This window comes from Phasianus colchicus, chromosome 1 (assembly GCF_987193195.1).
Source record: "Phasianus colchicus chromosome 1, bPhaCol1.hap1.1, whole genome shotgun sequence".
In the NCBI taxonomy this organism is placed as follows: Eukaryota; Metazoa; Chordata; class Aves; order Galliformes; family Phasianidae; genus Phasianus; species Phasianus colchicus.
This window is the reverse complement of record NC_143436.1, coordinates 6,785,198-6,810,625: the sequence shown is the minus strand read 5'-3', so window position 1 is coordinate 6,810,625 and position 25,428 is coordinate 6,785,198. Positions and strand designations below refer to the sequence as shown.

The 25,428-nt window shown below is 40.7% G+C and overlaps 1 protein-coding gene across 7 annotated transcripts in view; it reads right to left on the bottom strand.

The window, feature by feature from the left end:
* CELF2 (CUGBP Elav-like family member 2) overlaps nt 1–25,428 on the bottom strand; it is a 373,475-nt gene that overhangs the window by 239,664 nt on the left and 108,383 nt on the right. For 2 of the 7 annotated variants that reach the window (XM_090134525.1, XM_090134518.1), the window contains exon 1: nt 15,310–15,651. The exons of 1 other annotated variant lie outside the window; for it this stretch is intronic. In XM_090134525.1, coding sequence (XP_089990651.1) covers nt 15,310–15,416 — 107 coding nt within the window. In that variant the 5' untranslated portion in view covers nt 15,417–15,651. Of the gene's footprint in view, nt 1–1,988; nt 2,363–15,309; nt 15,652–25,428 lie in introns of those variants that run through there. 4 more of the 7 variants (XM_090134522.1, XM_090134510.1, XM_090134531.1 and 1 more) reach the window with 3 other exon arrangements.

Here is a 25,428-nt window from a genome sequence, read left to right as displayed (position 1 = left end):
TTTTTCAGGATGGACGCTCCCTTAGTTAACAGCAATTTACTCTCAACATTAATTTGTATGCATGACACATGATCCCTTGAAATCATACAATCTCCACAATTACTTCGACTGGCAGCAAAGCAAAGCTTGGCTAATACAAGGAGGCAGCATTTCCAGAACAACACAACACAACCACTGAAGATGCAGGAGGTAAAGTTTTTTTTTCCTTCAAGAAATTACGAAGTGCTCTCCGCAATAAATAAGAGGGACCAGCATCAAATCCTACAAAAAATGTGTGTGGGAGCAATTCCCCCTCACATTCATTGTCCCACCCCCATATTTACAGATCTGCTTCAAAGCTGACATATATCTAGAGTCATTTTTGTTTCTTTGGACACACATGAAGACTCATGCCTGATGAACACCGACCGTGTTTCAAGCTGTGTTAAAATACACTGTGGATGTCTCCCAAAAAAGAAGATCACAGACAGTGTGCAGAACCAAGAGTCTGACATGGTACACCCCCCCTTGAGGGGCAAGTTAGAGATAAAGTTATATAAGCCTAAGTAATAACATGGCATCATCAGATGCAGTTAATAATGCCTCTGAGCCTGCAGATGTTTGTCAGAGGCAGCTTTTCTCACTGCCTGGAAGGACAGCAGGTAGAAAGTCTAATCAAAGCAGAGACAGTGAAGACAAGGAAAAGTGTGGCTTTGGCAAGCCCCTATGGAGAGCTGGAAGGTGAGTGAACTGAACGTTCAGTGCAACTTTGTGCCCCATCAGTCAAACCTACACTATTTTTATGCAAAAGGAGAGAAATACAGCACCTTTTTCAACTCAGCCTAGCTGACCGATACCAATAGGAACACAGACCTTAAAGGGAGGGGGAGAGGGAAAACAGCAGAGAACTCATTTGAATTAAGACCATTAACCAGAGGAAACGGACAGCATTTACGCACTCTGTTGTCCTCCAAAGACTAAAAAACTGTAAGTCATTCACATGAAGGAGGTTCTGCCCCTGCCCTTTTCCCTTCTCTATCACACTTATTAAATCCCAGCTGCCTGAACAACTGCCTATTCCGAATGCCTCTGCTCAGACAGGAAGGGAAGCATACCACCTGAGCAGAAAGTTTGTTGCCAGTAAAAGAGGTAACAGAAGTCGGAATCGTCTTGGATGGGGGCACAGCAGACAACCTGATTTGGGCAAATCACAGGTGACAGTCTCTGCAGCACGCCCGGGTTTATTTACATTTGTAACTTAAGCGCTGCTTCAACCTGAATAGCTCCAGTGCAGACTCAATGCCAAAGCCTCTCGCTTCATTCTCATGCAACTCAAACCACATTTGTCATCCTGATGAAAAAAGAAAAAGCGAAATAAAAGCAAAATAAAAGGCATTCTAGAAACGGTACAAACGCAGCACGGCGCTCAGCATTTCTATCTTTCTGCATTCCCCATTCCCTAGCTTTTACTTTTTTCCCCCCAACGAGGCTGAGGTTACCTGAAAATTCCTGTCATTTGGCAAAGCCCAAGAGGACGATCACAGAAACTTTCAGATCGAGATTAATGGAGCAGAGGCAGGTGACCGGGAAACGCTTCTCTGGCTGAAATTCCAGCGCTCGGCACCCCCTGTTAAACCTTATCACCGCTCCAACTGCACGTAAAGCACAGCCTCGTGCTAATTAACACTGCCTGCACCAGACAGCTGGCGGAACTTAAGAAATAAAGAGGGAGAGAGGAGGAGAAGAGCCCTGCTTTCTGCCCGCTCTCAGTCCCGCGCGCTCGCAGCTGCAGCTGCCGCTCCATCAGGACGCGCGAAGCGGGACCGGGCTTCGAGGAGCGGGGTTCGGTTCCGCAGCACGCAGCCCGAGCGCAGCGATGCTCACGTTTCCCCCCTTCGCACCAACGGCGCCCAGCGTTCCCTCGCCCGGCCCTCCGGGGAGCACAAAGCAACTGCGAGGCACTCGGCTGGACTGGCAGGGAGGAGGGAAGGAGCCCCGGTGCCACTTACATTCTATCAGAGACCAGCAAGCGGCCGTCGACCATCATCTCCGGAAGGAAATCCAGCTTGAACGAAGAAGTCATGCTGTGCTCCGGGCGCGGCGGCGGTCTGCAGGGAGGATGTGGCGGGGCTCGCCGGATCCCACAACTGCGCCGGGCGGCGGAGAGGCAGGCACAGGTGCGGAGGCCTCCCCGCAGCAGCCGCCAGCCCCGGCAGTTGTCACATTTCTCTCCCCCTCTTGCTTTTTCCGCCAATCCCCTCCGAAATCGACTGCTGAGGCAACTGTCGGTGAAGCGCCAGGTGCTGAGCGGGGAGGCGGAGCCACCTCCCCGCTGCAGCTCTCCGTTAACCCCTGAGCCCCCGGCGGGCCCCGCCGGTCCGGGCAGAGGCCTAACGGGAGCCCCGCCGCAGCGCCCGGTGTACGAGCGGGGAGCGCGAGCCGCGCCGAGCCCCGCGCAAACTTTGAGGCTGCGAGCGGGGCCTCCGCCGACTGCCCCTTCCTCAGGGACGGAGGTCGCGCCAAGCCTTGCCCTGCTGGAGCTGCAGATGGCACCGAGGGGAAACCCTCGTCCTGAATGCCTAAAAAACCCCGCGCTGTCGGTTTGCCCCCCCTCCTCCCCCCTCTTGTCACAGGGGAGATGTGTGGGGTAGGAAGGTGCAGGCGTCTCGCCACACGCAGGGCACAGGGGACGGATGTATCGGCGGGCTCTGCCCACCCAAACGGTTCAGACCTCAGCGCCCAAACTGGGGGCATTGCTTCGTGAGGTGATGCTGTGGCAATGACCCCCGCCTGATCAAAAAACAGGATTTCAGTAGGTATCAGTGGATTTTACACAGCAAACCCTCACATCTGTAACACGCCAGAAGCCCCTTCCCAGCCATGCTGCACTGAGGGCTGTCCACAGCAAAGGCACAGAAGTGACATCGCTGAGACGTACACCAAATTCCACACATGCAAACAGGAGAAACAGCCCCCCTCCTCCCTCCCCCCCACGCTTCCGCCCCCTGAAAATCTGTATAAATTTTCCTCTGCCTCTCCAAAACCTCCTTGCTTCAGTACATAGAAGCTCCAGGCGAAAGAATATTAACATATTTGCAAAGATTACTGAAAGATCTGAGCAGTCTAGACAGACAAAATGTTTATCTGCATTGTATTTGCTTCTCATTCCGAATCTCTCTTCACGTTTCATAATTCTATTTGTTCCAGATAATCAGCACTCGAAAAAAGCAACAAACACTGATTAAGTACTACTACACTTAAACTTTTCAAGTAGTATTTCAGAATAAAATTAAGGCAAGCCAGTGCATGGGTATGCTATAAATCGCACCAAGTTTTAGTTAAATTTTGACCACCATCGATTTGATGATAAAAATACAGACTAGGCGAGTTTTCAGAGTCCGGTTTATTGCACTCTTCAAGGTACTTTTCCATTTTAAACAGTTAAAAGGAAGAAAAACCCCTCAGGCTGCTAAAATTTTTGCCTACTTTGCAAGTCTAAAGAAAGAAAAGGTTCGCTTGGCCCTCAGCATAATCCCCGTAGGACAGCTGCAGTCCTGCACAGATATCTATGGTGTTATTAATCTGCTCTGTTATATACGTTTGCATACTGTCCTCAGCACCGTGACACCTAAACATCTCTGTAGAGAAACACAAAGCAAAGCTATGCCTCTCCTTTACTCCATTGATCGCAATTCCTCTCCGCCAGCCATCCGCCAGAGCGTGGGCCTAAAGAGAGGATAAAAAAATAAGTGCAAAGTGGAAATAAAAGGAGATACCAGCACAGCTCTCTCCAGCTGGATGCAGCCACCTGGGTTTTGATCTGAGGCCTCCATGGTGGTTAATCCAGCCCAGAGCAGAGTTGGATTAACTTTCAATTTCAAAATCTTGCCACTGCAGAAGAGGCAGGTTTCAGCTTGGGAGAAATGCAGACAGCTCTGTGAGGATGAAGATATTTCTGTAAGAAGTCTCCACCCTCCCTTCACCCCGTGTGGCTGGATCCGTACCTCTCCATTGCTTTGCTGGTACTACATCTGAGAGACGTCACTCTCCCCAGCCACTTTCAAGGTCTGCATTCCCACTGCTGCTGGCTGAAAAGTCATAGGATGGAAAGGATGGGGAAGGGGGAAGCATCACAAATAATTTTGTTAGAAATCTGACCATGAGATACCGAGATCTTTATAAATCTGCCCCATTTCACAAGGTGTAAGTGTTTAAAAATGCTTCATTAGAACGTATGTTCTTTTGAAATATTTATTTTCCTTTTAATTACATGTGAATTAGCTGGAAGAAGCTGTAGGGAAGCCCTCTTACTGACTTAAGCCTTCTCAGCAGTTTGTTAAATTCTAGCCTCAAATCCCTTGAGGGAATAGTGGATTCAAAGCAGCTTTTAATCATACTATAAGGAGGGTGAAGTAGTATGTAAGTAGGTCATAGAGAAAGCATTACAAGTGCATAGGTTATTGCTTTATTTAACAACTACAGTGTAACACACTTTTCAAAGCACATTTGCTTTTGCCATTTAAAAGTTAGAGGCAGGAACAGGGTCAAATGCAAAAAAGAAACCCAGCCTATAAAAGATACTGAGATAAGGCTCAAGGAAAGCTTATAGGAAGAAACTGCATTCTGATCATATGGTTCTCAAACATAAATTATGTAGTGCCTATGTATGAATTAAGTCTCAAACATGGAGAAAGAAAATAAATCAACAACAAAAATCTGCACGTTGGCTCTGTTATCTGTAATGGTATTGCCACATTCCTGATGGGCACCAGTGTGCAAAATAGCAACTTTTATTAAAAATGAAGGAACACTGCTGAGGTAAAAAAAATTGAAGCTTTGGTCTGTTACTACAGTACAGAGGGAAATGAAGAGGGGTAATAGCAAATGAAGCTGCACTAATTTTCACAGTATGTATCAGACAATAGAGGTAAACAAGAGCTTAGAGGAGCTTCATTATTGCTGTGCAACCATTGTCCACTGATATTAAGCATTTTCAGCTAGTGGAGCATATGGCCATTTTAAGGAAGGAACCTGGAATTTGGAATCAGCAGTTTGGAGAATTTAACTCCTTTCCAGCTACAAATGCCTCTTCCCCAACCTGCCCTCATTTCAGAGGCCCAGACCCCATCTGTTCCAGGGTTGCACTCTCAGTACCTCAGTTTCTCCATGCATCTAACAAAGCAGATAGAGCAGTTCTATCTCCCATTTGCAGATTAGTCACCATTTAAAAGGCTTTTCAAACTGATAATGTTAGATGCAATTCTCCAAACAATTCAGCCTTTGAAAATGAACACCTCTTCAAAAAGAAACCCACGCAATAGAGGTAGGGCTGGAGAAAGACAAAGGACTTGTCGGATCACTCAGTATATGATTTCACTCTGACATCACCGCCACCGTTCTCATCCTTTGCCTTCCATGTACCACAGCCAAATCCATTGTAGCGCTCACCTCTCCAAACCCCACTCCTCACTCATTCCTTAATTGCCATTCTTTTAATCACCTTGCCCCCCAGTGTTGCACCAAGGAAATTCTACCTTTGGAATCACTTCAAGGGAAAGTTTCCGAGTGACTTCACTCTCCATCAAGCCTGCAAGGCAGCACGAAAAGAGTTCAATCCTCTGCTTTATTCTCCCCTAAGCCAATGAACATGCTCTGGATTCAGCTTATCTCTGGCATCAAAGCAAGTTTCTAGGAGAGGAGGCAGAATCAGATCTCAGCAGCGGTGGTGCAAATTCGGAGCAGGCTCAAATGACTCTGGTGGAATCACTCAGGATCCTGCACTAATGCAAGTGGAAAAGGAAATCTGGTCCAGATAGTAGCAGTGAATGCAAATCAGGTGTTTTCTATCTCTCAGAAAGAAATACCTCCTGGGTAAGCCATGAGCTGGGAAAGAGTAGCATGGCTAATAGAAGAAAATAGAGCATCTTGTTTTTGTGGTAGGAAATGAGCATGCCTGCTTATCAGTGAGCCAGGAAGTCTATGGGCTTCACTTTTGGAGGTTCAAGAAAGGCAGTGGAAAGAAAAGCAAAGCACACACGCAGAAATTGAACGAAGCATCTGTGCAGAGCTGCACAATTGTGTGAAAGCAGTAAGCAATTAATGTGAAAAGCAGTAAAATTCCTTTAGCAGCCAAAGTAATGGACCCAATTCTGTACAATTTTACCCTTTGAAGTATTTTGATTATTTGTAACAAGTCCATCTTTAACAGTTAGGTCTGATATTGGAATAAAGTTTTGCTTTATAAACCCTTAACCGTTCAGTAAGAAATTTTTATTTGCCATGTGATTTCTCCTGAAACAAAAAAAAACATATTTCCCTTCATCATGTTTGGAGATACAAAACAGTTCGCATATAACCAAAAGCCTTTTAAAAGAAAATTAAATTATTAGCTAGAACTGATCAATGAATTTTGAGTACTGAAATCTTAGTTGCTATTGAGGAGGAACCAATGGGCTACTCAGTAGCAGCTAACCAGTGATTTTCAGAAATAAACATCATTTAAAATTAGCTCTGGAAAAAGGTACCTCAAATTAAGCATTTCTAGAGCTTTCACTTGAAGCATACTGATATTATGTAAACTTGGTTGCTATAGTAAAACTTCCTACTCATTTTTTTTTTTCCTTTCTATTTTATACCACTGTAGGGGTGATTTCATCACACTCTGGGTATGAGGTCTTTATTCCATTTCGCAGGTAATAACTCAATCTTCGTGAAACAATTAGGCAAGATTTTGTGGCACGAGGCGGACACTCCAGGCTACCGAGGGCTTTTACAAAGCTTTGGAGGAACACCCAACTTCGCTAACAGCATTCAAATACTTGGGACAGTCACTTATGACTAATGGAGTCAAATCCTGCTTAGGGCTGGTGCTGAGCATCTGGCCAGTCTCATGTGTTCTAGTTGGGCTCTCCATGGCAATCTAAATATCCAGGACCCAGACTCACTTTCCTGTTGTTTGTTTACAACCCTACTGAAGAGCATTGCTTTTGATCTATAGGTGTTGCCTTTGTGTAGTGCCTTGTGCACAGGTACACAGGACCAACCCAGTCCTCTCACAAACTTAGCAATATGGATTGACTTTTTTTATTCTTTTTTTTTCTTTCTTTTTCCTGTTTCCTTTTCCCCTTTTCCTCTTTATTTTATTTTATTTTATTTTATTTTATTTTATTTTATTTTATTTTATTTTATATTTTATGAACTATATTGCCATTCACTGATTCCAGCACCAACCACAATCCAACCAGTAAAGTAAAAAGGGTTCTGCATGCTCTGGACAAATCTGATTTCCTTCTTGATAATGGATGCTTTAGCAAAAAGAACCCACCTTTCCAGACAACTCTAGAAGAGCCACCTATAAATGGAGGCTTCATATGATTGGATTTGGCTTTTGTAGTAACTTCAGGTGAAGAAGCATAAGCTTGTATGACAAGATGGGAGGGATCACACATCTGGTGTACGAAGCTCCATTCTCACAAATGCCTTCACTGGTCAGGGAAAAAGCCCACCACAACCAAACATCTCTTAACCTATCACAAACCCACTGTGACAATTACAAGGAGACAATAAAAACTCCCCCATTTTATTATCAACTTGAGATTCCTGAAGGTTTTTGTCCAGTTTGGGGGCTGGTTGCTGTGGGAGAGGGTGGTATGGGCTGGGTACAGATAAGGGCTGGATCTGGAGTTAGTGCTAGGGGAAGCAATTCCCAAAGCAATGGGCAAAGGCAGTTGTAAAGAGGATGGATAAGGGACATCGAAAGAGACAGGAAGCCAGAAGTAGACTTCTTTTTATAAACCAAATGGAAACAAAGTTGTAGGGTTTATTACAGGATCTAAATTAACCTACTGCCATGCACCTTTGAGTAACTGCAGGATCTTCATAACATTAACCTCTGTCTTCCTTCCCATTCACTGCTGTCACGTGTTTTTCTTTCCTTTTCACTGCCAACAATTGGCCCTCGCCTTATACTCAATTTGCAACATCTTTAAGGTCTTTTTTCATTTGTTAGTGAAGTGCCTAGCACACATCTTGGTCCTCAGAAATAACAAACAATCACTCTGATAATATGTAAAGTAACTAGCTTTGTTTGACATTGTTATTTCCTGCAGACAGAATCCATTAAATCAGACATGAAGGAAAGAAAGAAAAGGCTCCTACAGCAACTGTAATGCATTTAGACGTGCAGAAAACTGCACCATGCCTGTTTGTATTTTTGTTTTTTTAAACCTACATTGTGAGAACTGCCACATAGGTCAGATCAGAAGGTCCACCAAGTCCAAGCCCTGTCACTGATAATAGCTTGTAATGGATGCGCAGAGATAGAGAATGAGTAGGGCAAGTGTACTGTCATCCTTTCTATCTTCCAGCAAACAGTGGCTTGGGGACATTCTGAAGTCAAAGACTGAATCCAGACCAAGATGTTTAACAGGTTCAAAATCACCGATTCTGATTTTTTTTTCCCTGAATTCTCTCTCCCAAAGGAACATTTTATAAAGTCAAATGTTTATTTCTCCCAGAACTACCTGTTAAATGGGATGCTCTTAACAATTTCAGAGATTTCAGGCTCAGCACAACAAATAGGAACACTGGCTTGCCGTTCTGAAGCATAAAATTAAAAACCAGGTAGCTCAGTTTTTAACATAAAATATTTCACTTTTGTATAGTCACAATAATTCATATGGAACTTTTGAATCCATTAAATAACACAGAAATGATTAGCCGTGAGGTCCTAAGGCTGGCAACTATTTTGGCATCCTTTTGTGAAAACAACTCATCAGAAAAAAATTTGGTCACTTTGGATTGCTACATTCAGGCGTGGGGGTTAACTAAGTTAAATGTATGTTCATCAGACGTTCACAGGCAGATCTCCATATGATTCATCTGAGCAGTTCTGCAGAACACCTGATGTTGCCAATGCAGTTCTGTTAGTGTTTTGTTATTTTTAAAAGAGGTTATATAACTCTCTCATTAAAATTAAATGTGGGCTGAAATGATGCAGGCAAATTTTCAAGCTTTAGAGTGAGCTTCTTCCTCGCATTTTAACTGAAAATAGATAATTTTTTAGGCAGAAGAAAAAGAAAATGAAACCAAGAGATTGTTGAAAATAGAGTCTCTGAGAATTTAAGTTTTCTGATAATTCACTGTTTGCTTTCTAGAGGGCCTCAATTCTTCAGATGCTGACCTGCAGCTTCCAGGGAGAGCAGGTGCAGGATTTGAATCTTAAATTCACTCCATAGCACAGCCATCACATCATCCACAGCTATCTACACTTGCAAGGTTCAATTTCCAGATGATCCACGTCAGGGTGCCCTTGCTTTTCTCTTCTCTCCTCTATTTGTCTAAAAGGGATAGCAAATTCCCACGTTCCCTCTCTGATTTTCTGTAATTTTTTCCCCTCCAGCCCTCTGCTCCGTTTTCCTCCTTGTGACAGACTGTTGTCTGGCATCCTCAAAGGCTGCTCTCAAAGATGACCTGCTGATTTGCTGCCATGGGAACTCGGAAGCAAGGACAGTGTTTCCCCCTTGTGCACCCAAAGGCACATGCAACAGTTCCTGATGCTACCACTTCCCATACGGTAAAAGTTTGCCCTCTGTTTCAGAATCATTGCAGGGACATCAAGAAGGTTGTGCCTTAAATAACAGAAGAGATTCAGCCTCTCTGGCATCCAGAGCCTAGCAGCAGCCACTGTGAATTATTTGGAAGAAGGTAAAAAAGTCTAATAGTGAATGCAAGCATGCAAATTGCTTTTTAGAACTGGAGGAGAAAAGCTTAGGCAGCAAAGCGTAAGACTCGGGAAAAACCCTCTCTAATGTAACAGCAGAAAGCATTATCTTCATATAAGTGCCATATTTAAAACTTCCTAAGCAATTTTTTTGGTAATCCTATTCCTTTGAATCAGAGAATTGACCTAAAATTAGTTTATTCTACCAGAATGAGAGACACAGGCTAGCACACCAGCACCAAGTTAGCTGCATGGACAGACAAGCAAGTAATCCTCTCTGTTTGCCACTCCCAAACACAATTTTGGGTGCTTTAATTGAAATACAAGGATCATTTTTACTTGGTTGCGTTTTACAGGGCAGCTTGTGATCCACACTGTGTCATCCTTGGTGCACCGGCGCAGGTTTACATACCACAGTAGTTTTCTACAAGTACTGACTCTTAAGAGCCTAATCCAGTAATGTGGTCTTAATGCATAATATAATTTCATGAACCACCTAGAAACTGAGTGCAAATTTGAGAGCCGCTGCTTTCCAGCAATGTTAATTTGGCCATTAGTTGAGAAAGCCTGAAGATGCATCTGTCTGATATTAGCCCATGAAATGGTCACTGCTCCTTAGCAGAGCAGAGAGAATAAAGTTGTAAGAGTAGCTAAAATCCATTCTGCATCCTACTTGAGCTCATTAGTACTTAGGGTATGTAAGTCTAAGATTGGAATGAGAGATTAAAAAATTAGGGTCCAGATCAAGATTCACCCTAAATTTGGGAAAATTCTTACTTAGACATTCACTGCCTTTATCCATCCCAGAAAGGGAGTTAATCTTCAGCGCAGCATTAACTTGCCAAGACCAGTATTAAAGTGAGTTTAATTGCTGCATTTGCTTCCGCTGCAGGGTGAAATAACACAAAAGCAAAACAACAACAGAAAAGCTGTGTTTTTGCCATGACATGAGAGTTAGAGGAAAAATCCAGTTTTTGTTTCCTCTGTGAGGATGCCAGCAGTCCTGTTTCATAAACTCCAGCGATTCATCACTATCCCAGGCAGCCAATCATTCAGCAGGTCAAGTCGGAATGGGCTGTGGAGCCGCAACTCCTGCTGCCCTGATAATGCATGTCATTCCAGGCATGGCGACATGCTTTCTCAACAGCTGCCATTTTCAGTTCCCTTTTATATGGCTGACATACAAGTAAACGTGTTGGAAGCAGTAAAACAGTCATAGGGAAGCAGTTGCAAAGACAAATAGCACTTGCACATGATAATCTCTAACGTATTAGAGAGTGAAGAAGAATATGTTTTGAAACAGAATTTCTTTCTTTTAAAAACATCACTTTACATCAGGGAGTTTACATGAGCGTGTGTGTGAAAGAGAGAGATTTTATTTTATTTTTTTACAATGTGCTCAGATAAATGTCCAGACATTCATCTTGGTTATAACCCTAGTAGATGTAACTGGAGGGAAAAAATACAACACAAAAAAACTAGCCATCATTAGAGAAAAAACCTTGCTACAATTCACCTGTGAGATACGATATGGTATATTGGATGTTCCTGAATTCAGTAATGCTCACTTTAAGAAACACAAGCGCTCTAATTTAGGGAAAAGATAATGGTTTTCTTCTGTTGTTTGTTTTCAGCTTTTATCCCTTATAATCTGACTTAAATTTCATGAACTACTTGTTCAATAGTTCATCCCTGAATCATGTGTAGTTGAATAATTTTTTGCAAATGAAAACTAACTTCTAGGAGAAGAGGATTATAGAAATAAACAGTCACAATAAACAGATGTTTAAACTTGTGTGCACATGTGCATGTGGTGTACATACACACCGAGGTATACCTGCATGTTAGACAGCATCTGCAAACAGAACATGGAAGGACCCTATGCATGCACATAAATGGCAAAATAAAATAAAAATAATTGCTCTCCATAACAGTGCTGGAACAAGATTACAAATGCATAAGATTATCCATATTAATTTATGGTAATCTGCAAATGAATGCTGCGGAGACAGTACAGGTTATCCAAAATGGTACTTGCATTTAATGAGAAACTACCACAAAATATCAAGACAGATTTAGTTGCATCTTCTAATACTCCCCAAATAAATATCATGCAAAAGACAAAGTAAAAGGCACGCTTCCCCTTTGGAACAACTGTCAAAGGAAAGCCAAGTCTTTCTTTCTATACAAAGTCCTCCTCGACATCTTGCTTTCAGATTTCATCAACTTAGGTGTTTTCAGGGCTGTAAGCAGTGAACTTTCCATCAGCAGCATCTTCAGCTAATTAACCCTCCTGATTACAATAATTAGTATTGATTCACTTCTGAATGACTTCTTAAGTATTCAAGCACAATCTACACTTGCAGTAAAACTTCTAGATATGAATATTAATTGAATGCTCTCCTTTGTTTTTCAGCCCCAAAGGTATAGTTTGCAATCTTATATACTTAAATTTGATAACAGAAACACTTCAGTTTTATTTTCATTTAACAAAGAGAATATTAACATGTTGATGTTACAGATTGTGTTTTGTGAATCTGCAAAAAATATAGACAGAGATTCCAGGCTAATAAATAAATATTTTTCACTTCCATTTCCCATGGCAGAATGGAAAGCCAAGTCCCAGATTAGCACCTTGCTCTACCAGGTATGACCAAGGACAGTATTTCTTTTTGGCATTTCTCCTGGTCATTGCAAGAACAAATAACAAGTCATGCAGAGTCTCTGTATTAGCTCTCTTAGCACTGTTATGGAAACAGATGTTGCCAAGTTTGACAACTGCTAGGCACCACATTGCTTTGTGAATGGGCGAGATTTAGCATAGGTAAGGTTGAGGACACCTGTGATGTTAAGAGCATGAGAGCTCTAAACCTACACAGTCTCTCAAAAGCCAACAATTTTGTTCAGGCATGCTAAGAAATAGCTTAAGTTACAGATTTGCTTCACTTTCTTTGATGTTAATAATAATTGTTATGGCTCAAAAAGCAGTATTTCAGTAAATATTCATAGATTTTTATTTTTCTTTTTTTTCTTTCTTTTTTTTTTTTTTTTTGTATCAGGATTCACACAGACTAATTCAAAAATTAGTCTTTGATGTGAATGGAATGTCAGAAAACACCTTTGGAAAAATACAAAGTAACTGGCAATCTAAGACAAAAAATCTTCATTGTATGGATTTTATGCAGCATTTAATCTGAAAACATAGGAGCTACTGTAAGTTTAGTATGAACTCACCTGTGAGAAGAGCGCTTGGGAAAGAGTTTTAGTATTGAATAGTCCTTGTAAGTGGAGGGTGAGTGTGCTGCCCAGGTGTCTCTGGGTGTCTGCTACAGACGTGGCACCCACCCTACTCTGGGCAGTCACCAAAGGGGAATTTCCATGTCAGCAGAGCGAGCAGCTCACTGGGCTTCCCGGCACAAAGGGCATCAGCTGCCAGAGAGCACAGGCTGCGGGCAGATAACTTGGTAAAACACAACGCACCCGGTGCTGGCAGTGAGAGCAGTTGTGAACTAGTTAATGTTTGGCTCCAAAGAAGTTCTCCCAAGTAAGTGAATTACTGCTTGGTCCCGTTGTATTTAACACAATCCGTGCACTCTTCATGTTTATGCACAGCACACAGTATGCAGGCACCACCTGATAATCCATAACCTCTACGCTTCAGGCGTATTTTATGCGATATTACCTTATTATTCATGTAAACTCTTTCCTATTGATTTATACTATCTCAACACACAAGGGAAGAAGATGAGACAACAACAGAAAAAATGCAAAGAAGCATAACAAACACTCAGAGTCTCCCCATAAAACACTGCTGTTGAAAATACATGCTTAGAAAGTTCTGATCCGTACCAATAAATCTTTAATGTTTTGTTTTGTTTTGTTTTGTTTTAAATTAAGGGGTCCTGACCCTGTATAAATCATGCACTAGGATCCAGGTTAAAAAAAAAAAATCACAAAGCCCTTAAGATTAATTGACCCAAGCAAAAAATAAACCCAATGACAACCATCTACCTGTTCTCTCAGAAGTAAAGACGACAATTATACTGAAAGTGATGCATTTACTTAACATGCAAACTATTTAAAGGCTTTATACAGCTTCAGAAACTCCATGAGACTCATGACAATTCATTTCATTTAAGACACAGGCTGCTGTCCAAGTAAAGACTCCAAATTTTTGAAGAGCTTTGTAACAGTTTATTTTCCTAATGCATAATGTCTGTGAACATTTTTCCAGATGCAAAACAAAAACTGTTAAGTGTTCGGATCCTAAACTATGGCTGTCAAAATAGATAGATAATTCACAAAATGTCATATGAATAATTTGTTAGATTTTGGGATATGAATAGGAATCATCCAGGTAAATTATTCTGCCTGACCTTAAAAATTCTAACATATGCTAATAGCTGGATTGTAAAAATGGAAAGTAGCATAGGCTCCCACTTTGAGATCTGATTTATCATTTTTATTGCATTTTCATTACCTAAACAAAATTAGAAGCAGTATCTTCAAAACAGCAGTTAAAGTTGATATGATCGGGCATAAAATCATGCAAGGGCACAATTGGCAACTATGCATTCACCAGATTGACAGCAGTATTGTAAGCTTTCAGAATCAATAAGTTTTCTCTTCACAGTTAAAGGAGAGGATGGTACCAATAAATCTCCAACTTAATGCCACGGACATAATTGTAAGACGCAAACCTCCCCCTCCCTTCACTATTAGCAGCGGATCTCAGATGAAACAACCTTCACAAATTAGGCAATAGACTTCATATTATACTGCATACACAGAAAGATTAAGGGAAATGAAAAAGGGGCTGAGAAAAGGAAAGAAAAAACACAACAAAAACACCCCATCGCCAGACATACATTAAGCTAGTTTGACAGCACCATTGTTCAGCTGTCCCATTGTCAGACCAAAAGATGTATTCAGTGCTATGATGTCTGCTAGCAAATAAACAAAAGACTACATTTTTCAAAGCGGGGTGCCAATTCCAGCATAATTCTGTGTGTGTCTGTGTGTGTGTGTGTCTGTGTGTGTGTGTGTGTCTGTGTGTGTCTCTGAAAAGAGAACTCGGTGCTGGCCCCCCGCTAAACCTGGGAGCATAAAGAATATATGTATAATCCCACATGCCGAAGTATTTACGTATTTTTAAAACGTCTTCAAGTGGAGAGGACGAAGTAGAGCATTAATAACTATTTACATAGGGTAAGTGAAAATTAAAGTGATATTTAGGGCACTAGCTCTAATATGGAGTCTCCCTGAGCTTTTTCCATGCTTATTCCATGCCCAGTGCATAATAATGAAGCAGACAGAAATATTGCAAAGGAGGTGATAAAAGAAATACCGCCTTTCATTTAAGGGGGAAAAAAAAAAAAAAAAAGAAAGAAAGAAAGATACATAAATATTATATTTTCCCTCCTTGCCCTCTCCGTACATTTGTCGTCATACATGAAATGTGCGGTTCTAACTCATGGAAACGCTCCCTGCACGCAGCAATGCCTGTCTTTTCCTTTAAATAGGGAAACTACTTAATACCCAGCACGGATATAGTTGCAGCGGGCCCAGGCAACTCGAAAGCACGCGTTAAAACAAAGGAGACAACATACCTTAAAAGCAGCTCCTCATTTCTCATAGTAACAGCGGATTTGGGACAGCGCATGCTTTCTGCACCGATATTCTCAACAAAAGCCAGTTCAGAAGTGCGCTCAAACATCAATGCCACAGTAGCTACTCACTAATGGCTACTCTTTCTCTCTCTAGGCAGACGCTGAGTGGTGGAGCAAAGGGGCCCCTGCAGATTCACTAAGCAGAAATAATCCTCTCTGACAAGTTATGTTGTCTGGGCATATTTTACATTAATGCACTGTGCTGCCTATAGGGGTCTTGTTTGCGTTCACTCTAGCCTAGCTGGTGTTAGCTCTCTTAATTACTATAAAAAAAAAAAATAATTAGTGACAACCCCCCCCCTCCCTCACCTCCCCTTAAAAAAAAAAAAAATAACGGAAAGAAAAGAAAGGCAAATATATGGATGAAGGAAGGAAGGATCTCCCCCCCTGGAAGGATGCATGCTTGATATGGATCTTTTGTTTGCCCTGTGAACTCGGTGAATACAGTGGCAAACAGATGCTGCAGTTCGCGAGGCTTGTGCACTTGAAGGGAATTGGGTTAGAGGCTCTTTCTGGGGCTTTGGAGTCGCAGCTGGAGCTCTTGCTCCCTGCCTCCTTCCCTTCCCTTCCCTGTTCAAGGCTGAGTGGCTTTATGGGACCTGCCAGCTCGCATCAGAGAGACTGGGGAGTATTCATGCAAGCACCTGCGGATCTTCTGTAAGTTTTCCCTTTATCTGAGCAATTTTAACCCCTCCAAAACACAAATCCTTTACGTTACTTTAACAAGTAACAGTTTGCTTGAACCCAGCCCCATGCGCTTGGTTTGGCAGAGTTCTGGCAGACAGGAAGGGGGTTGCATTATTCACTGATTTACTCACTTCCGATGAATGAAAGGAACTATAGCGTGACTCTGATTTCAAGGAAATAGCCTTTTGGGCACTAGTTGGGAGATCTGCCATGTGATTTAGAAATTGGTTGTAGACTCGTCAGTTGCCAGGGCAGTCAAAGAGAGGTTTATATTCACATCTTTCACATCTTGGTTTCAGCTTCTGGTGCTGATTGGTGAATCTTTAAACCATGCTAGCAGGATTGTTTTTTTCTTTTTTCTTCTTTTCTTTTTTTTTTTTTTCTTTTTCTTTCTGTGTCTGTGTTTCTGTTTGTTTTGAATCTACATCAGATACTTGAGTTGGTGCTTATTTAATAGGCAGAAAATGTCAACAAGACCTTGATGCTTTTTTCAGCCAAAGGCTTTTCTGCACCACTGAGGCAGTAAAACGCATCTTAACAACAGTTCTCATTTTCTCTGAGGTCCTGTTCACGTTGGAAAATGTAAGACTCAATGAACACAGTCTCCAAAAATTAAAGCTACTCAAAAAGACCATTAGGAGTAAAAGATACTAAGCTTGAAATAAACTTGGACTTGAATACTTGAATCCAAACTTTCATACACTTTTAGCTATGGTTGATCTTACCCTCCTTCCTTCATTATACATTAGTGTCTTAAAATGTCTTACTGTGATATCCTGATGTGGTGCTACTGCTTCTATCTGCTGAACAGAACTTGGCATTTAGAGGCTTGATCTTTCTGGTAAACTTTACTCTGGGAACAGAGGCAAAGAGGGAGAAATCGCTGGCATAAATATACTGGTAGCAACTTCTTGCCTTCCAGATAACAGCTATAAACGTCTATTAAGGTCATAAATTTTTTTTGCAGCAGAAACCATCCTTTTGTTCTATGCTTCTCATTTAGCACTGTGAGACCCTGGGATTAATTTCTGTCATTTTGGTATAATATTTGTCAAATGACCAAAAGACAAGTGACAAAAACAAAACTAGGCATAACTACTTTTAATTATGTACAAAGAGATGAAGACAGTAGTTTAAGAAACATGAATATCATGAAGGACTGCATGTCAAGAGAAGGCAGGTTTCAGTTTGCTTCGCTTTTCATCTGCAAAACACGGCCAGGATTCTAGTTCCTCTTGTAATAAAAAAATATGAATTATCATTTTAATGATTAGCAATTCAAACCAATGCCATGTTCAAATGTCATGCTCCAAGGTCAACTGAGACAACATTGCTTGTACTTCATACTAAAAATATCTGAACAGCCCTGGAATACAGCCAGGAAAATACTAAACCAGCATGACAAATTCCATACCTCCTGCCCCAAATGCTAAATCCATTACTACCATTTTCAAGTATGGCCATTGGCACTCCAGATTTCTCCTCCTTCACCGTTTGCCTCCAAATGACTTTCGCCCAGCATTCCTCACCACGAGGCCCAGGCTGCTCCTGACCAGCCTCACACTCATAAGACTGATGTAGAAGAGGAAGCAAACACTAGAGAATGCTCAAGAATATACAGCTGAATGGGAAGTGTCAAACAGTCTGATAAACTGCTACAGTTTTCCAAAAATATGGCAAGTATCGGCATCTTAAGGCAGTACCGGCTGCAGGGACAAAGATTTCTTTTCAGGCTGAAGTAGAATGGCTTCCACAGAGCCCTTTGGTGGGGAATCAATGGGCTTCTGTTGGGCAGCTCTGCACAGTTGCAAGTTCTCCATCGTTTCTGTACTTAAAAAGAAGGCAAAGCAGCAGCAATAGGAAATAAAGTGAAGTACTAAGGAAGGACTCATCTATGACCAAAGGAATAAATAAAGGAAAAGAAAATAAAACCCACAAAGCGGCAACAGACAGACAAAAAGAACCTATGTTTTCTATCACACATAATGAAATGTCTGACAGAGCAACATCTGCAGAGGGATCACAGCTGCTGAAGATGAGAGGGAATATGAGTATTATTTTTCAATTGTAAGATATACTAAGCAGGAGTGCCTTTAAAATAATATGGCTTAAGGGAAGATTAAACCAGATGCACAGGGCTATCTGGCTTCTTTCAAGATGAAAGTCCAGCTGTGGAGTTTAAATACAACATTTAACAATAAAATTGATTGTAGATTTGTATATAGATATGTATATTTTGCAGAATGTTATACACAAACTACGTACAGTGGTGGGCCTTAGAAGTTTAATAGTTTTGTTGCCCTGTGTTTAAGGTAAACCCAATCCTTCTACATACGGTCTATGAGTTTGTTCAAATAATTGTGTGGGGTTGCAAAACCTTGAAAGAGGACGGGAATACCAAGCATTTACAGAGGGGAAAATGGTTAAAACTTCCGTAGCAACCAGTAGCCACATGAGTGATTTATATCAATTAAATATTCATCTTCTGCTCTCTGCTTCTTTGGTCATTCTGTAGAATGTTCAGAAGTCCAAAACACAATAGTTCTTTGCTATACTAAGCGAGCAATAGTTCTAGCAGCAACGAACTACATTTCATGACAGAAAAATGGTGGACAAGTGTCTAGGACAACAGCCTGAAAATTATGAATGCAGTCATTAGAGTAATAGAAAGCCTTGATTCATTTTTCCATTTTACCACGTCCCCGTATCAAATCTTGTGCAAGTCAATTAACCTCTTACTCACATCTCCATCTTTACAATGGAAAAATCCAATGAACTGCATAAAGCAGTATGACAATAAATGCACAGAACATTAACAGCTATTTAAAACAGTGTGTTATTGAGAGTCACACAAATATTTAAATATGTCTTCTCCCCACAAGAGGAGTCTGTGTCCCAGTTATCTGATGTTCTGTGTGGTTATTTATGGTCAAATTGTTGTTTTGTATAGGTGTGAAAAGCTGCTTTTCTAATCTGATAGCATTTTACTGTTTTTGATAGTTAAATCCCACCTTTGATGCTGAGCTATTAGTCTAAGCTAGTCATACAGGGCTTTTCTATTGTTGGTGCAGATAAACTTGTTGTACTAAACAGCATTACCATGTCTCTTCATTGACTCCCATGGGATTAGATACCTAACTTTTACATATATATATGGGGCAAGATCAAGCCAACCTATATGCTGAAAGCTGAGGTGAGAAATCCCATGTTTCTGCTCCAGCATTAACAGACAGGACCCAAGGACCTGTGCTGCCACCATCCTGATACCCTGAGCACATCTGGCACATGCAGATGTGGATGCAACCTGCCTTCAGGGTGTCTACAGCATTCAAGCTGGAGCTAATGATTTGACTTTTGGCACTTTTTAGTTTGAAGACCTTATATGCTACAGCCAAGTGAAATTTGAAGCAGAAAGGAAATCTGCCTCAGCTTCAGAAATGGAGTGTGTAGGATCATTCCAATGTGTAGTCGGTTCATTTAGACATTTCCTCCTAAAATCTCCTAACAAAATGAGCAACTCATCACCCACAGCTCTTAGATTATTAGAAATGGCTGAACACAAGACCCACTGTTGCTAGAACCAGAGCACTCAAAAACTTTGTCAGCAAATGTGAATAGCAAGAAATGGGCTTCAACTCCATTGGCCATTAAGCTTCCCCTCTTCTCTTCTTGAGGTTTTTGCTTGTTTTTTAGCTAAAACAAATTATGTGTTTGTCTCAGTTTCTTCTTCTGATTTTTTTTTTTTTTTTTTGTTGTTGTTGTTGCTGTTTGTATTGTCTTATCTTAGCTGTATATGGGAGATAAAATTCGGCCCAAGAGGAATTTACACATTATTAGGAGATCAACAGTCACATGGACAGTCCTACACTTGCTAGCTGTGGTCTGCATGTACACACAGATGGATAAGCCTCTTTCCTGCTATAGGATGTAATAACAAAAGATACAGAGGCACCCTTACTCACCACTACGTATCTTCTCACCACTGTGTATCTTAATACAATGTCATAGTTAAACATACTGATTGGTTTTAGGGGCAGCCGCATGCATGCACATCATGCTATCTTTTGGACAGATACTAACTGTACGTATTGAATGTGTTAATCATGCCCACAGTATCTGGAGGTGTCATCTCTGTGCACAGGAAAAGGAAAATTATTTTCAAGCTCCCGCAGTAAAGATGCAGCAAATCATAGTTGGGTTTTATTATTATTATTATTGTTGTTTTAGGCATGCGATAAAAACAATCTAACATTTGCCAGCATCTCCTTTTGTCTGCTTTGGCAGATCTTTTAGATGATATGCCTAGCTTTCCTATCTGAGTCATGGGGGTAGCAATTACTTATAGACCTACACAATGCAGGTCAGTCAGTCTGGATGATGCAAGAGGTTTTTTCTTGCCTTACTTTTTCCACCTGGCAGCATCCAAGGAGCATCATGAAAATAAAATATCACAGACAGAAAACACAGAAGTTCAAAATGTTGTCTAAATGCTGAAGATTAATATTTGGGCAGCAGGGAAATAAAAAGTTTCCTATTTCAAGCAGAAGCAAGACCGGTATCCACTGTCTCTCTCTGTTTGAAAAGGTGTGTGCTGCCTCCCCCTAGCATTCAACAGCGCTGACTCAGAGCATCTCAGCATCTGGAAGACAGGGACACAGAAGGAAAAAAATTCTCTATTTACTTAAACGATCCGCTCTGGTGCTTCTGCCACCCTTGACAAAGGAGGGACAAAAATTGCAGCTTGTGCAAATCACAGAGTTGAACACAGAAACGCACATCAGTGTATTTTTTTAAGACAATACATCACTTGAAACAACTTACAACTAGCCAGGTTGTGATTGCAGACATGGCTACTCTACAAAGCAAATAATTTATTTGGAAAGCTCTACATGTCATAAGAACATCTGGCCGGCAACTAAAGGGAAGGAGGAGAAAACTGATCAAAAGAGCAAAGAGAAACAGAGAAAGCAACAGAGCAGCAGATCTGAGAGAAAGAGAGAAAAGACAGCAGAGAGAATGAACACAGATGCTTACAGAATCATTTATTTTCTGCTTTAACATTTATCTGAGATATCAGTAGAACCTGCTTTGTCTAAACAGGAATATCTTTATTTCTGGCTTGTAGTAATGCCAGGATCATCACTTTTAGATGTGCTGTGTGAAAAATCAAAGACCTTGTTTTCTTATGAGCAAGAAAAGCTGAAGAAAGTGAACTTCCACAATATATACAGATGTATAAGCTGTGTATGTGCACATGCATGAAGGAATGAGAATGATGTTAATAATTACAGCTGAGAATGTAATGGCTATTCATCTTCCTAAATTGCATCTAGAAATAAAACCACATTTAACAATTCTATTGTGCCTATTTTAAAATGACCTTATGGTGCTTTGTGTGGAGGGTGTGTTTCACACCTCCACAAAATATATCCAGCACTGAGGATGACTGTGGCTATTAAAAAAACAAAGTATCAGGAGAGAGAACAGTGTTCAACATAAACTGATGCACAAGTGAAAATGAAGTAGATGTTTAATTTCTTGGATCTGATGTCGAGCTGTGTGGACACATCTACCAAGAGAACCTTTAGTGATGAATGTGATGTGAGAAATTGACCTTATTCCTACACTGTCTTACATGAAATGTAGGCTTATTGGGTCAATTCATCATTCATTAAGTTGGCTGAAAAGGTAGCTAATGTAGCATGGTCCTGTATATAAGGGAAATTAGATCACAAAAGTGATCTTTCGTTGCAAATACTGGTTGAGAACTCCTTATCCAACAATACTGTGTTAGACTTTGAAGAAAGGAGTATTTACAAATTCCTTATTTCCTTTTACATACTCTCAGAAGGGAAGAAAATGATAGATTGATTTCTATATAGTTGCCATAAAAATGAAACTAATAGCTACAATATATTTTCCATTACTTTACAAATGAATTGGTATAAACACTTGTTTCTGCAGCTTTTACCTTCCATAATTAACTTCATTGCATGATAAAAAAATTATGTCACTTCTTTCATACTTTAAATTGTCTACCTAATATTTTATATACAGAAGACGCTCTTCTCTTTTTCACTTCCTTTTTTTCTTCAAAAGTCTATTAGCATTGATTAAAAAGAAAGAGTTGGAATAAAAATCTTCATTTAGGTTTACTATGGAGTACATCTTTTGACCTTTGTCATGTCATCCAACACTTGACAATTTTGTGCAAAAATAGTGATTTTTAGTGATTTTTGTCTCTAGATTCACAGTCATAAAGTCCATGCTTCAGAATTAGAATGTTAATTTGTGAGGAGGAAGAAATAATAAGACTCTGTGAGAGCACCCTGAATATGAAGCCATTTGAAACTCTCTGATGTAAAACCTGGCCAAATAAGGTTCTAGTCTAAATGATTCCTTTAAAACATCAGAGTGTAAGGTTTTGAAGAGAAAGATATCAAGTTTGAAGTTGCTTTTATTAGTTTGACATATAAGTTTAAAATGGAATACCTATTTTTTAGTAGTGAACTACCTATCCAGGAAAAACACTGCTAAAAGCCAAAATTGCTACATTAATAGAGACAGTGTAAGAGGCAGCATATATCCACTTGCAAACAGCTCTTTCCTGTGGAAGTTAGACTGCATCTACCTTACAGCTTGAAAGCTTCAGTGAAAGATGTATGTTTATCCTAAGCTACAGAGGGCAGAAGGTACAAGCTAAACAAAGTTATCTGATAAAGATATGATCCCTGCTCACAAACATGTACAAATTGGATCCTTATTATGTATCCCAAGGTGACCACACTTCGCATGATCAAACTCTTCATATAGCTGGTTTCTTCAGATGTACTCTGGCCTGATTAATCCTGCTAAACTTTGGGCAATTAATGGAGAAGCTCACCTTTGTTTCCCTTTACAATCTGCAGAAAAAACCAGATTTATCCCCTACAATTCCCACTTCTTCTCACCAGAGAGCTCTTTTTGAATACACAAGAAGTACAGGTGGCTACTGTCAATCTAGCATGTCCACCCATAACTGGATGAGAGGTCTCCAAGTCTGTCTTGTTCACAAATCCTTCTTCCTCAAGAATATTTGGGCAACAGGTGCAGGCTTGGCAATCATATTCTATTTCAAAAAGTGCTGTGCTGCACTATGTGCACTTGTTTCTAACACTGGTCCATGCTTTTGGGACAATCATCTTGGATTGTCTGACACAAAGCATGGTCAGTGCTCACAGTCTTGTCAGATCCTATCAACATTCAGCTGCACGCAGCTCTTCGGTGCTAGCAAAACCTTCAGCAAAACCTGCGCTCTGATCTTTACAAGTGCCAAGAAATCTGTTAAAGCATTTACATATTGCCACATTAAATGCTTGGTAAATCTCCACATCATTTTGTACTTTCGGTGTTCTCAAATCCACATCATTTATGTCTTTTGCAAGGCCAGATCCTGCAAAATTTGCTGAGTGCACTTCACTCTAAATTAGCACCCTGTAAAAGAAGTTCCTCCCTTCTTCTCATATGCTGTTATATGTAAAATCTACACCCAAAGTTAATTTCTTGCTGACCTTGTGCTGATTAATGCAAATTAAATTACATGCTAATTGCCCCAAATGGTTTGCGTGCAGCCCAGAAATCAGATCTTTTTGCTGGTGGTAAAACACATTTGTGATTTTTACACAACGATTGTATTAAATCATTGTTAGTCTTGCAGCATCTTCAAAAATCAGATTTTTTTTTTTTTTTTTTTTTTTTGGTAGTACTTTTTGGAAAGCAAGAAAAAAAATACCTAAAATAAACTAAAAAAGCATTATTAAGTTCTGATCCTGTCTTGCAGAAACCTCACTTCGACCTCGTGGGAGGAATTTTATGGCTCGTTCAGAGCTCAAGCTCCAAGATGCATTTTACAAAACCTTGAGCCAGTTTTGTTAAACCCGTCACTCCCTAATCCCCTTGTGCTTGTCAGCAGAGTACACAGGCACTTGATTTTGGACGTCTGACTTGATAAGGAGTGGGGGAAGTAGGGAGGGAAACAAGGATTGCTATTTTAGATAGATCTTACAATATTCTTGCAATTCAAGAGAACAAGGAATTATTTCAAACTGTGATACCAGGCAGAGAAGCTCTTAGAAAGGGGCAGTGTATTGTGTTCCAGGGTATCAGTGTCGTTCTGGCACTGAAATTGAATCCTGGTCATCAGACCTGATGTGTGATGGTTTGCTAAGGCTATGCTTGGCAATTGGCATGGGGATCAAATGCAACAGCAGGTAATGCTCAGCTCCTCAGCTGTCCCTGGAGTGGCTGATGTTTACAGTACAAATGCATTTTGTATTTGTGTCCAGCAGTGGGGATAAAATTTGATTTATGTCATGAGGAAACAGAAGAAAAAGAATAAATAAGGTACCGTTCTTCAAGAGCACAGTAGTTTCTTCTTCACAGGCTCTGGTGAGGTTGTGTTCCCCTCCATACTTTGTCCCAAAGTGGGCAAAGAAGATTATGCCCATTTTATAGAAGAATTTGTGACACAGAAAAGTGAATTGCTCAGAATTATGCATGCAGCAGATGCAGAGCTGAAAACAGATTTTCCTGAGAGAAGAGCAATGCACTCCTGATAGGGCACTCAGGTCTAGAGTATTTGTGTCTGTTCTGTCCCATTCATGGCCAATAAATGCTCAGGCCAAAAACACAAAAACTACCAACTTCACATGCTACCAGCCACACAAAATGTCCTTACCTCAGAAACTAATGAGATTTGGCAGCAAACAGCCAAATACCCACAGTATTTGGGTATATAAACATCAGACCATGGAAAGGACAAGAATGTTGAAGTCTCCTACCTAGTCATCCTACTGGTCAAGTAGGATGAACTGATAAGAAAGATGACATATATAGATATGGTAATCCTAAAATGACCTAATTCCTATTTTGTAATAGTCTTTTTCATTATCATCCTACTATTAATTAATGCTGTTTCTCCCTTCTTTCCATTACACCTGTGTCCCTGTTTGACCTGGTTTTGGTAGCATACTCCTTTTCTTAGGTATTCTTGAGATCGACTTCTACTACAAGTTGAGACTGCCAAAATCCAGGCCACCCATACTACATAATCATGGCAGCACAATTCCCTCCGCTTTAAACACAAGTTCAAAGTCTATCTTTAAGAGGCTTGATAATAGATACCTGAGTACACAGATCTCTTCAATTCCGAGACAAAAGTGTGACCACCACCAACATGAGTTTTGCTCTACAGCTTCGACCCTAAGGGGCTTGTGTCATTGAGTAACACAAGTATTCCCCTTCCTAAGTCTCTCCTGAGCAGAGACTGTCATGTCACATGCTGTTAAATTTCGTGTGATGGGTCTGTCGTTAGGATTACTCTGTAGGAGAGAG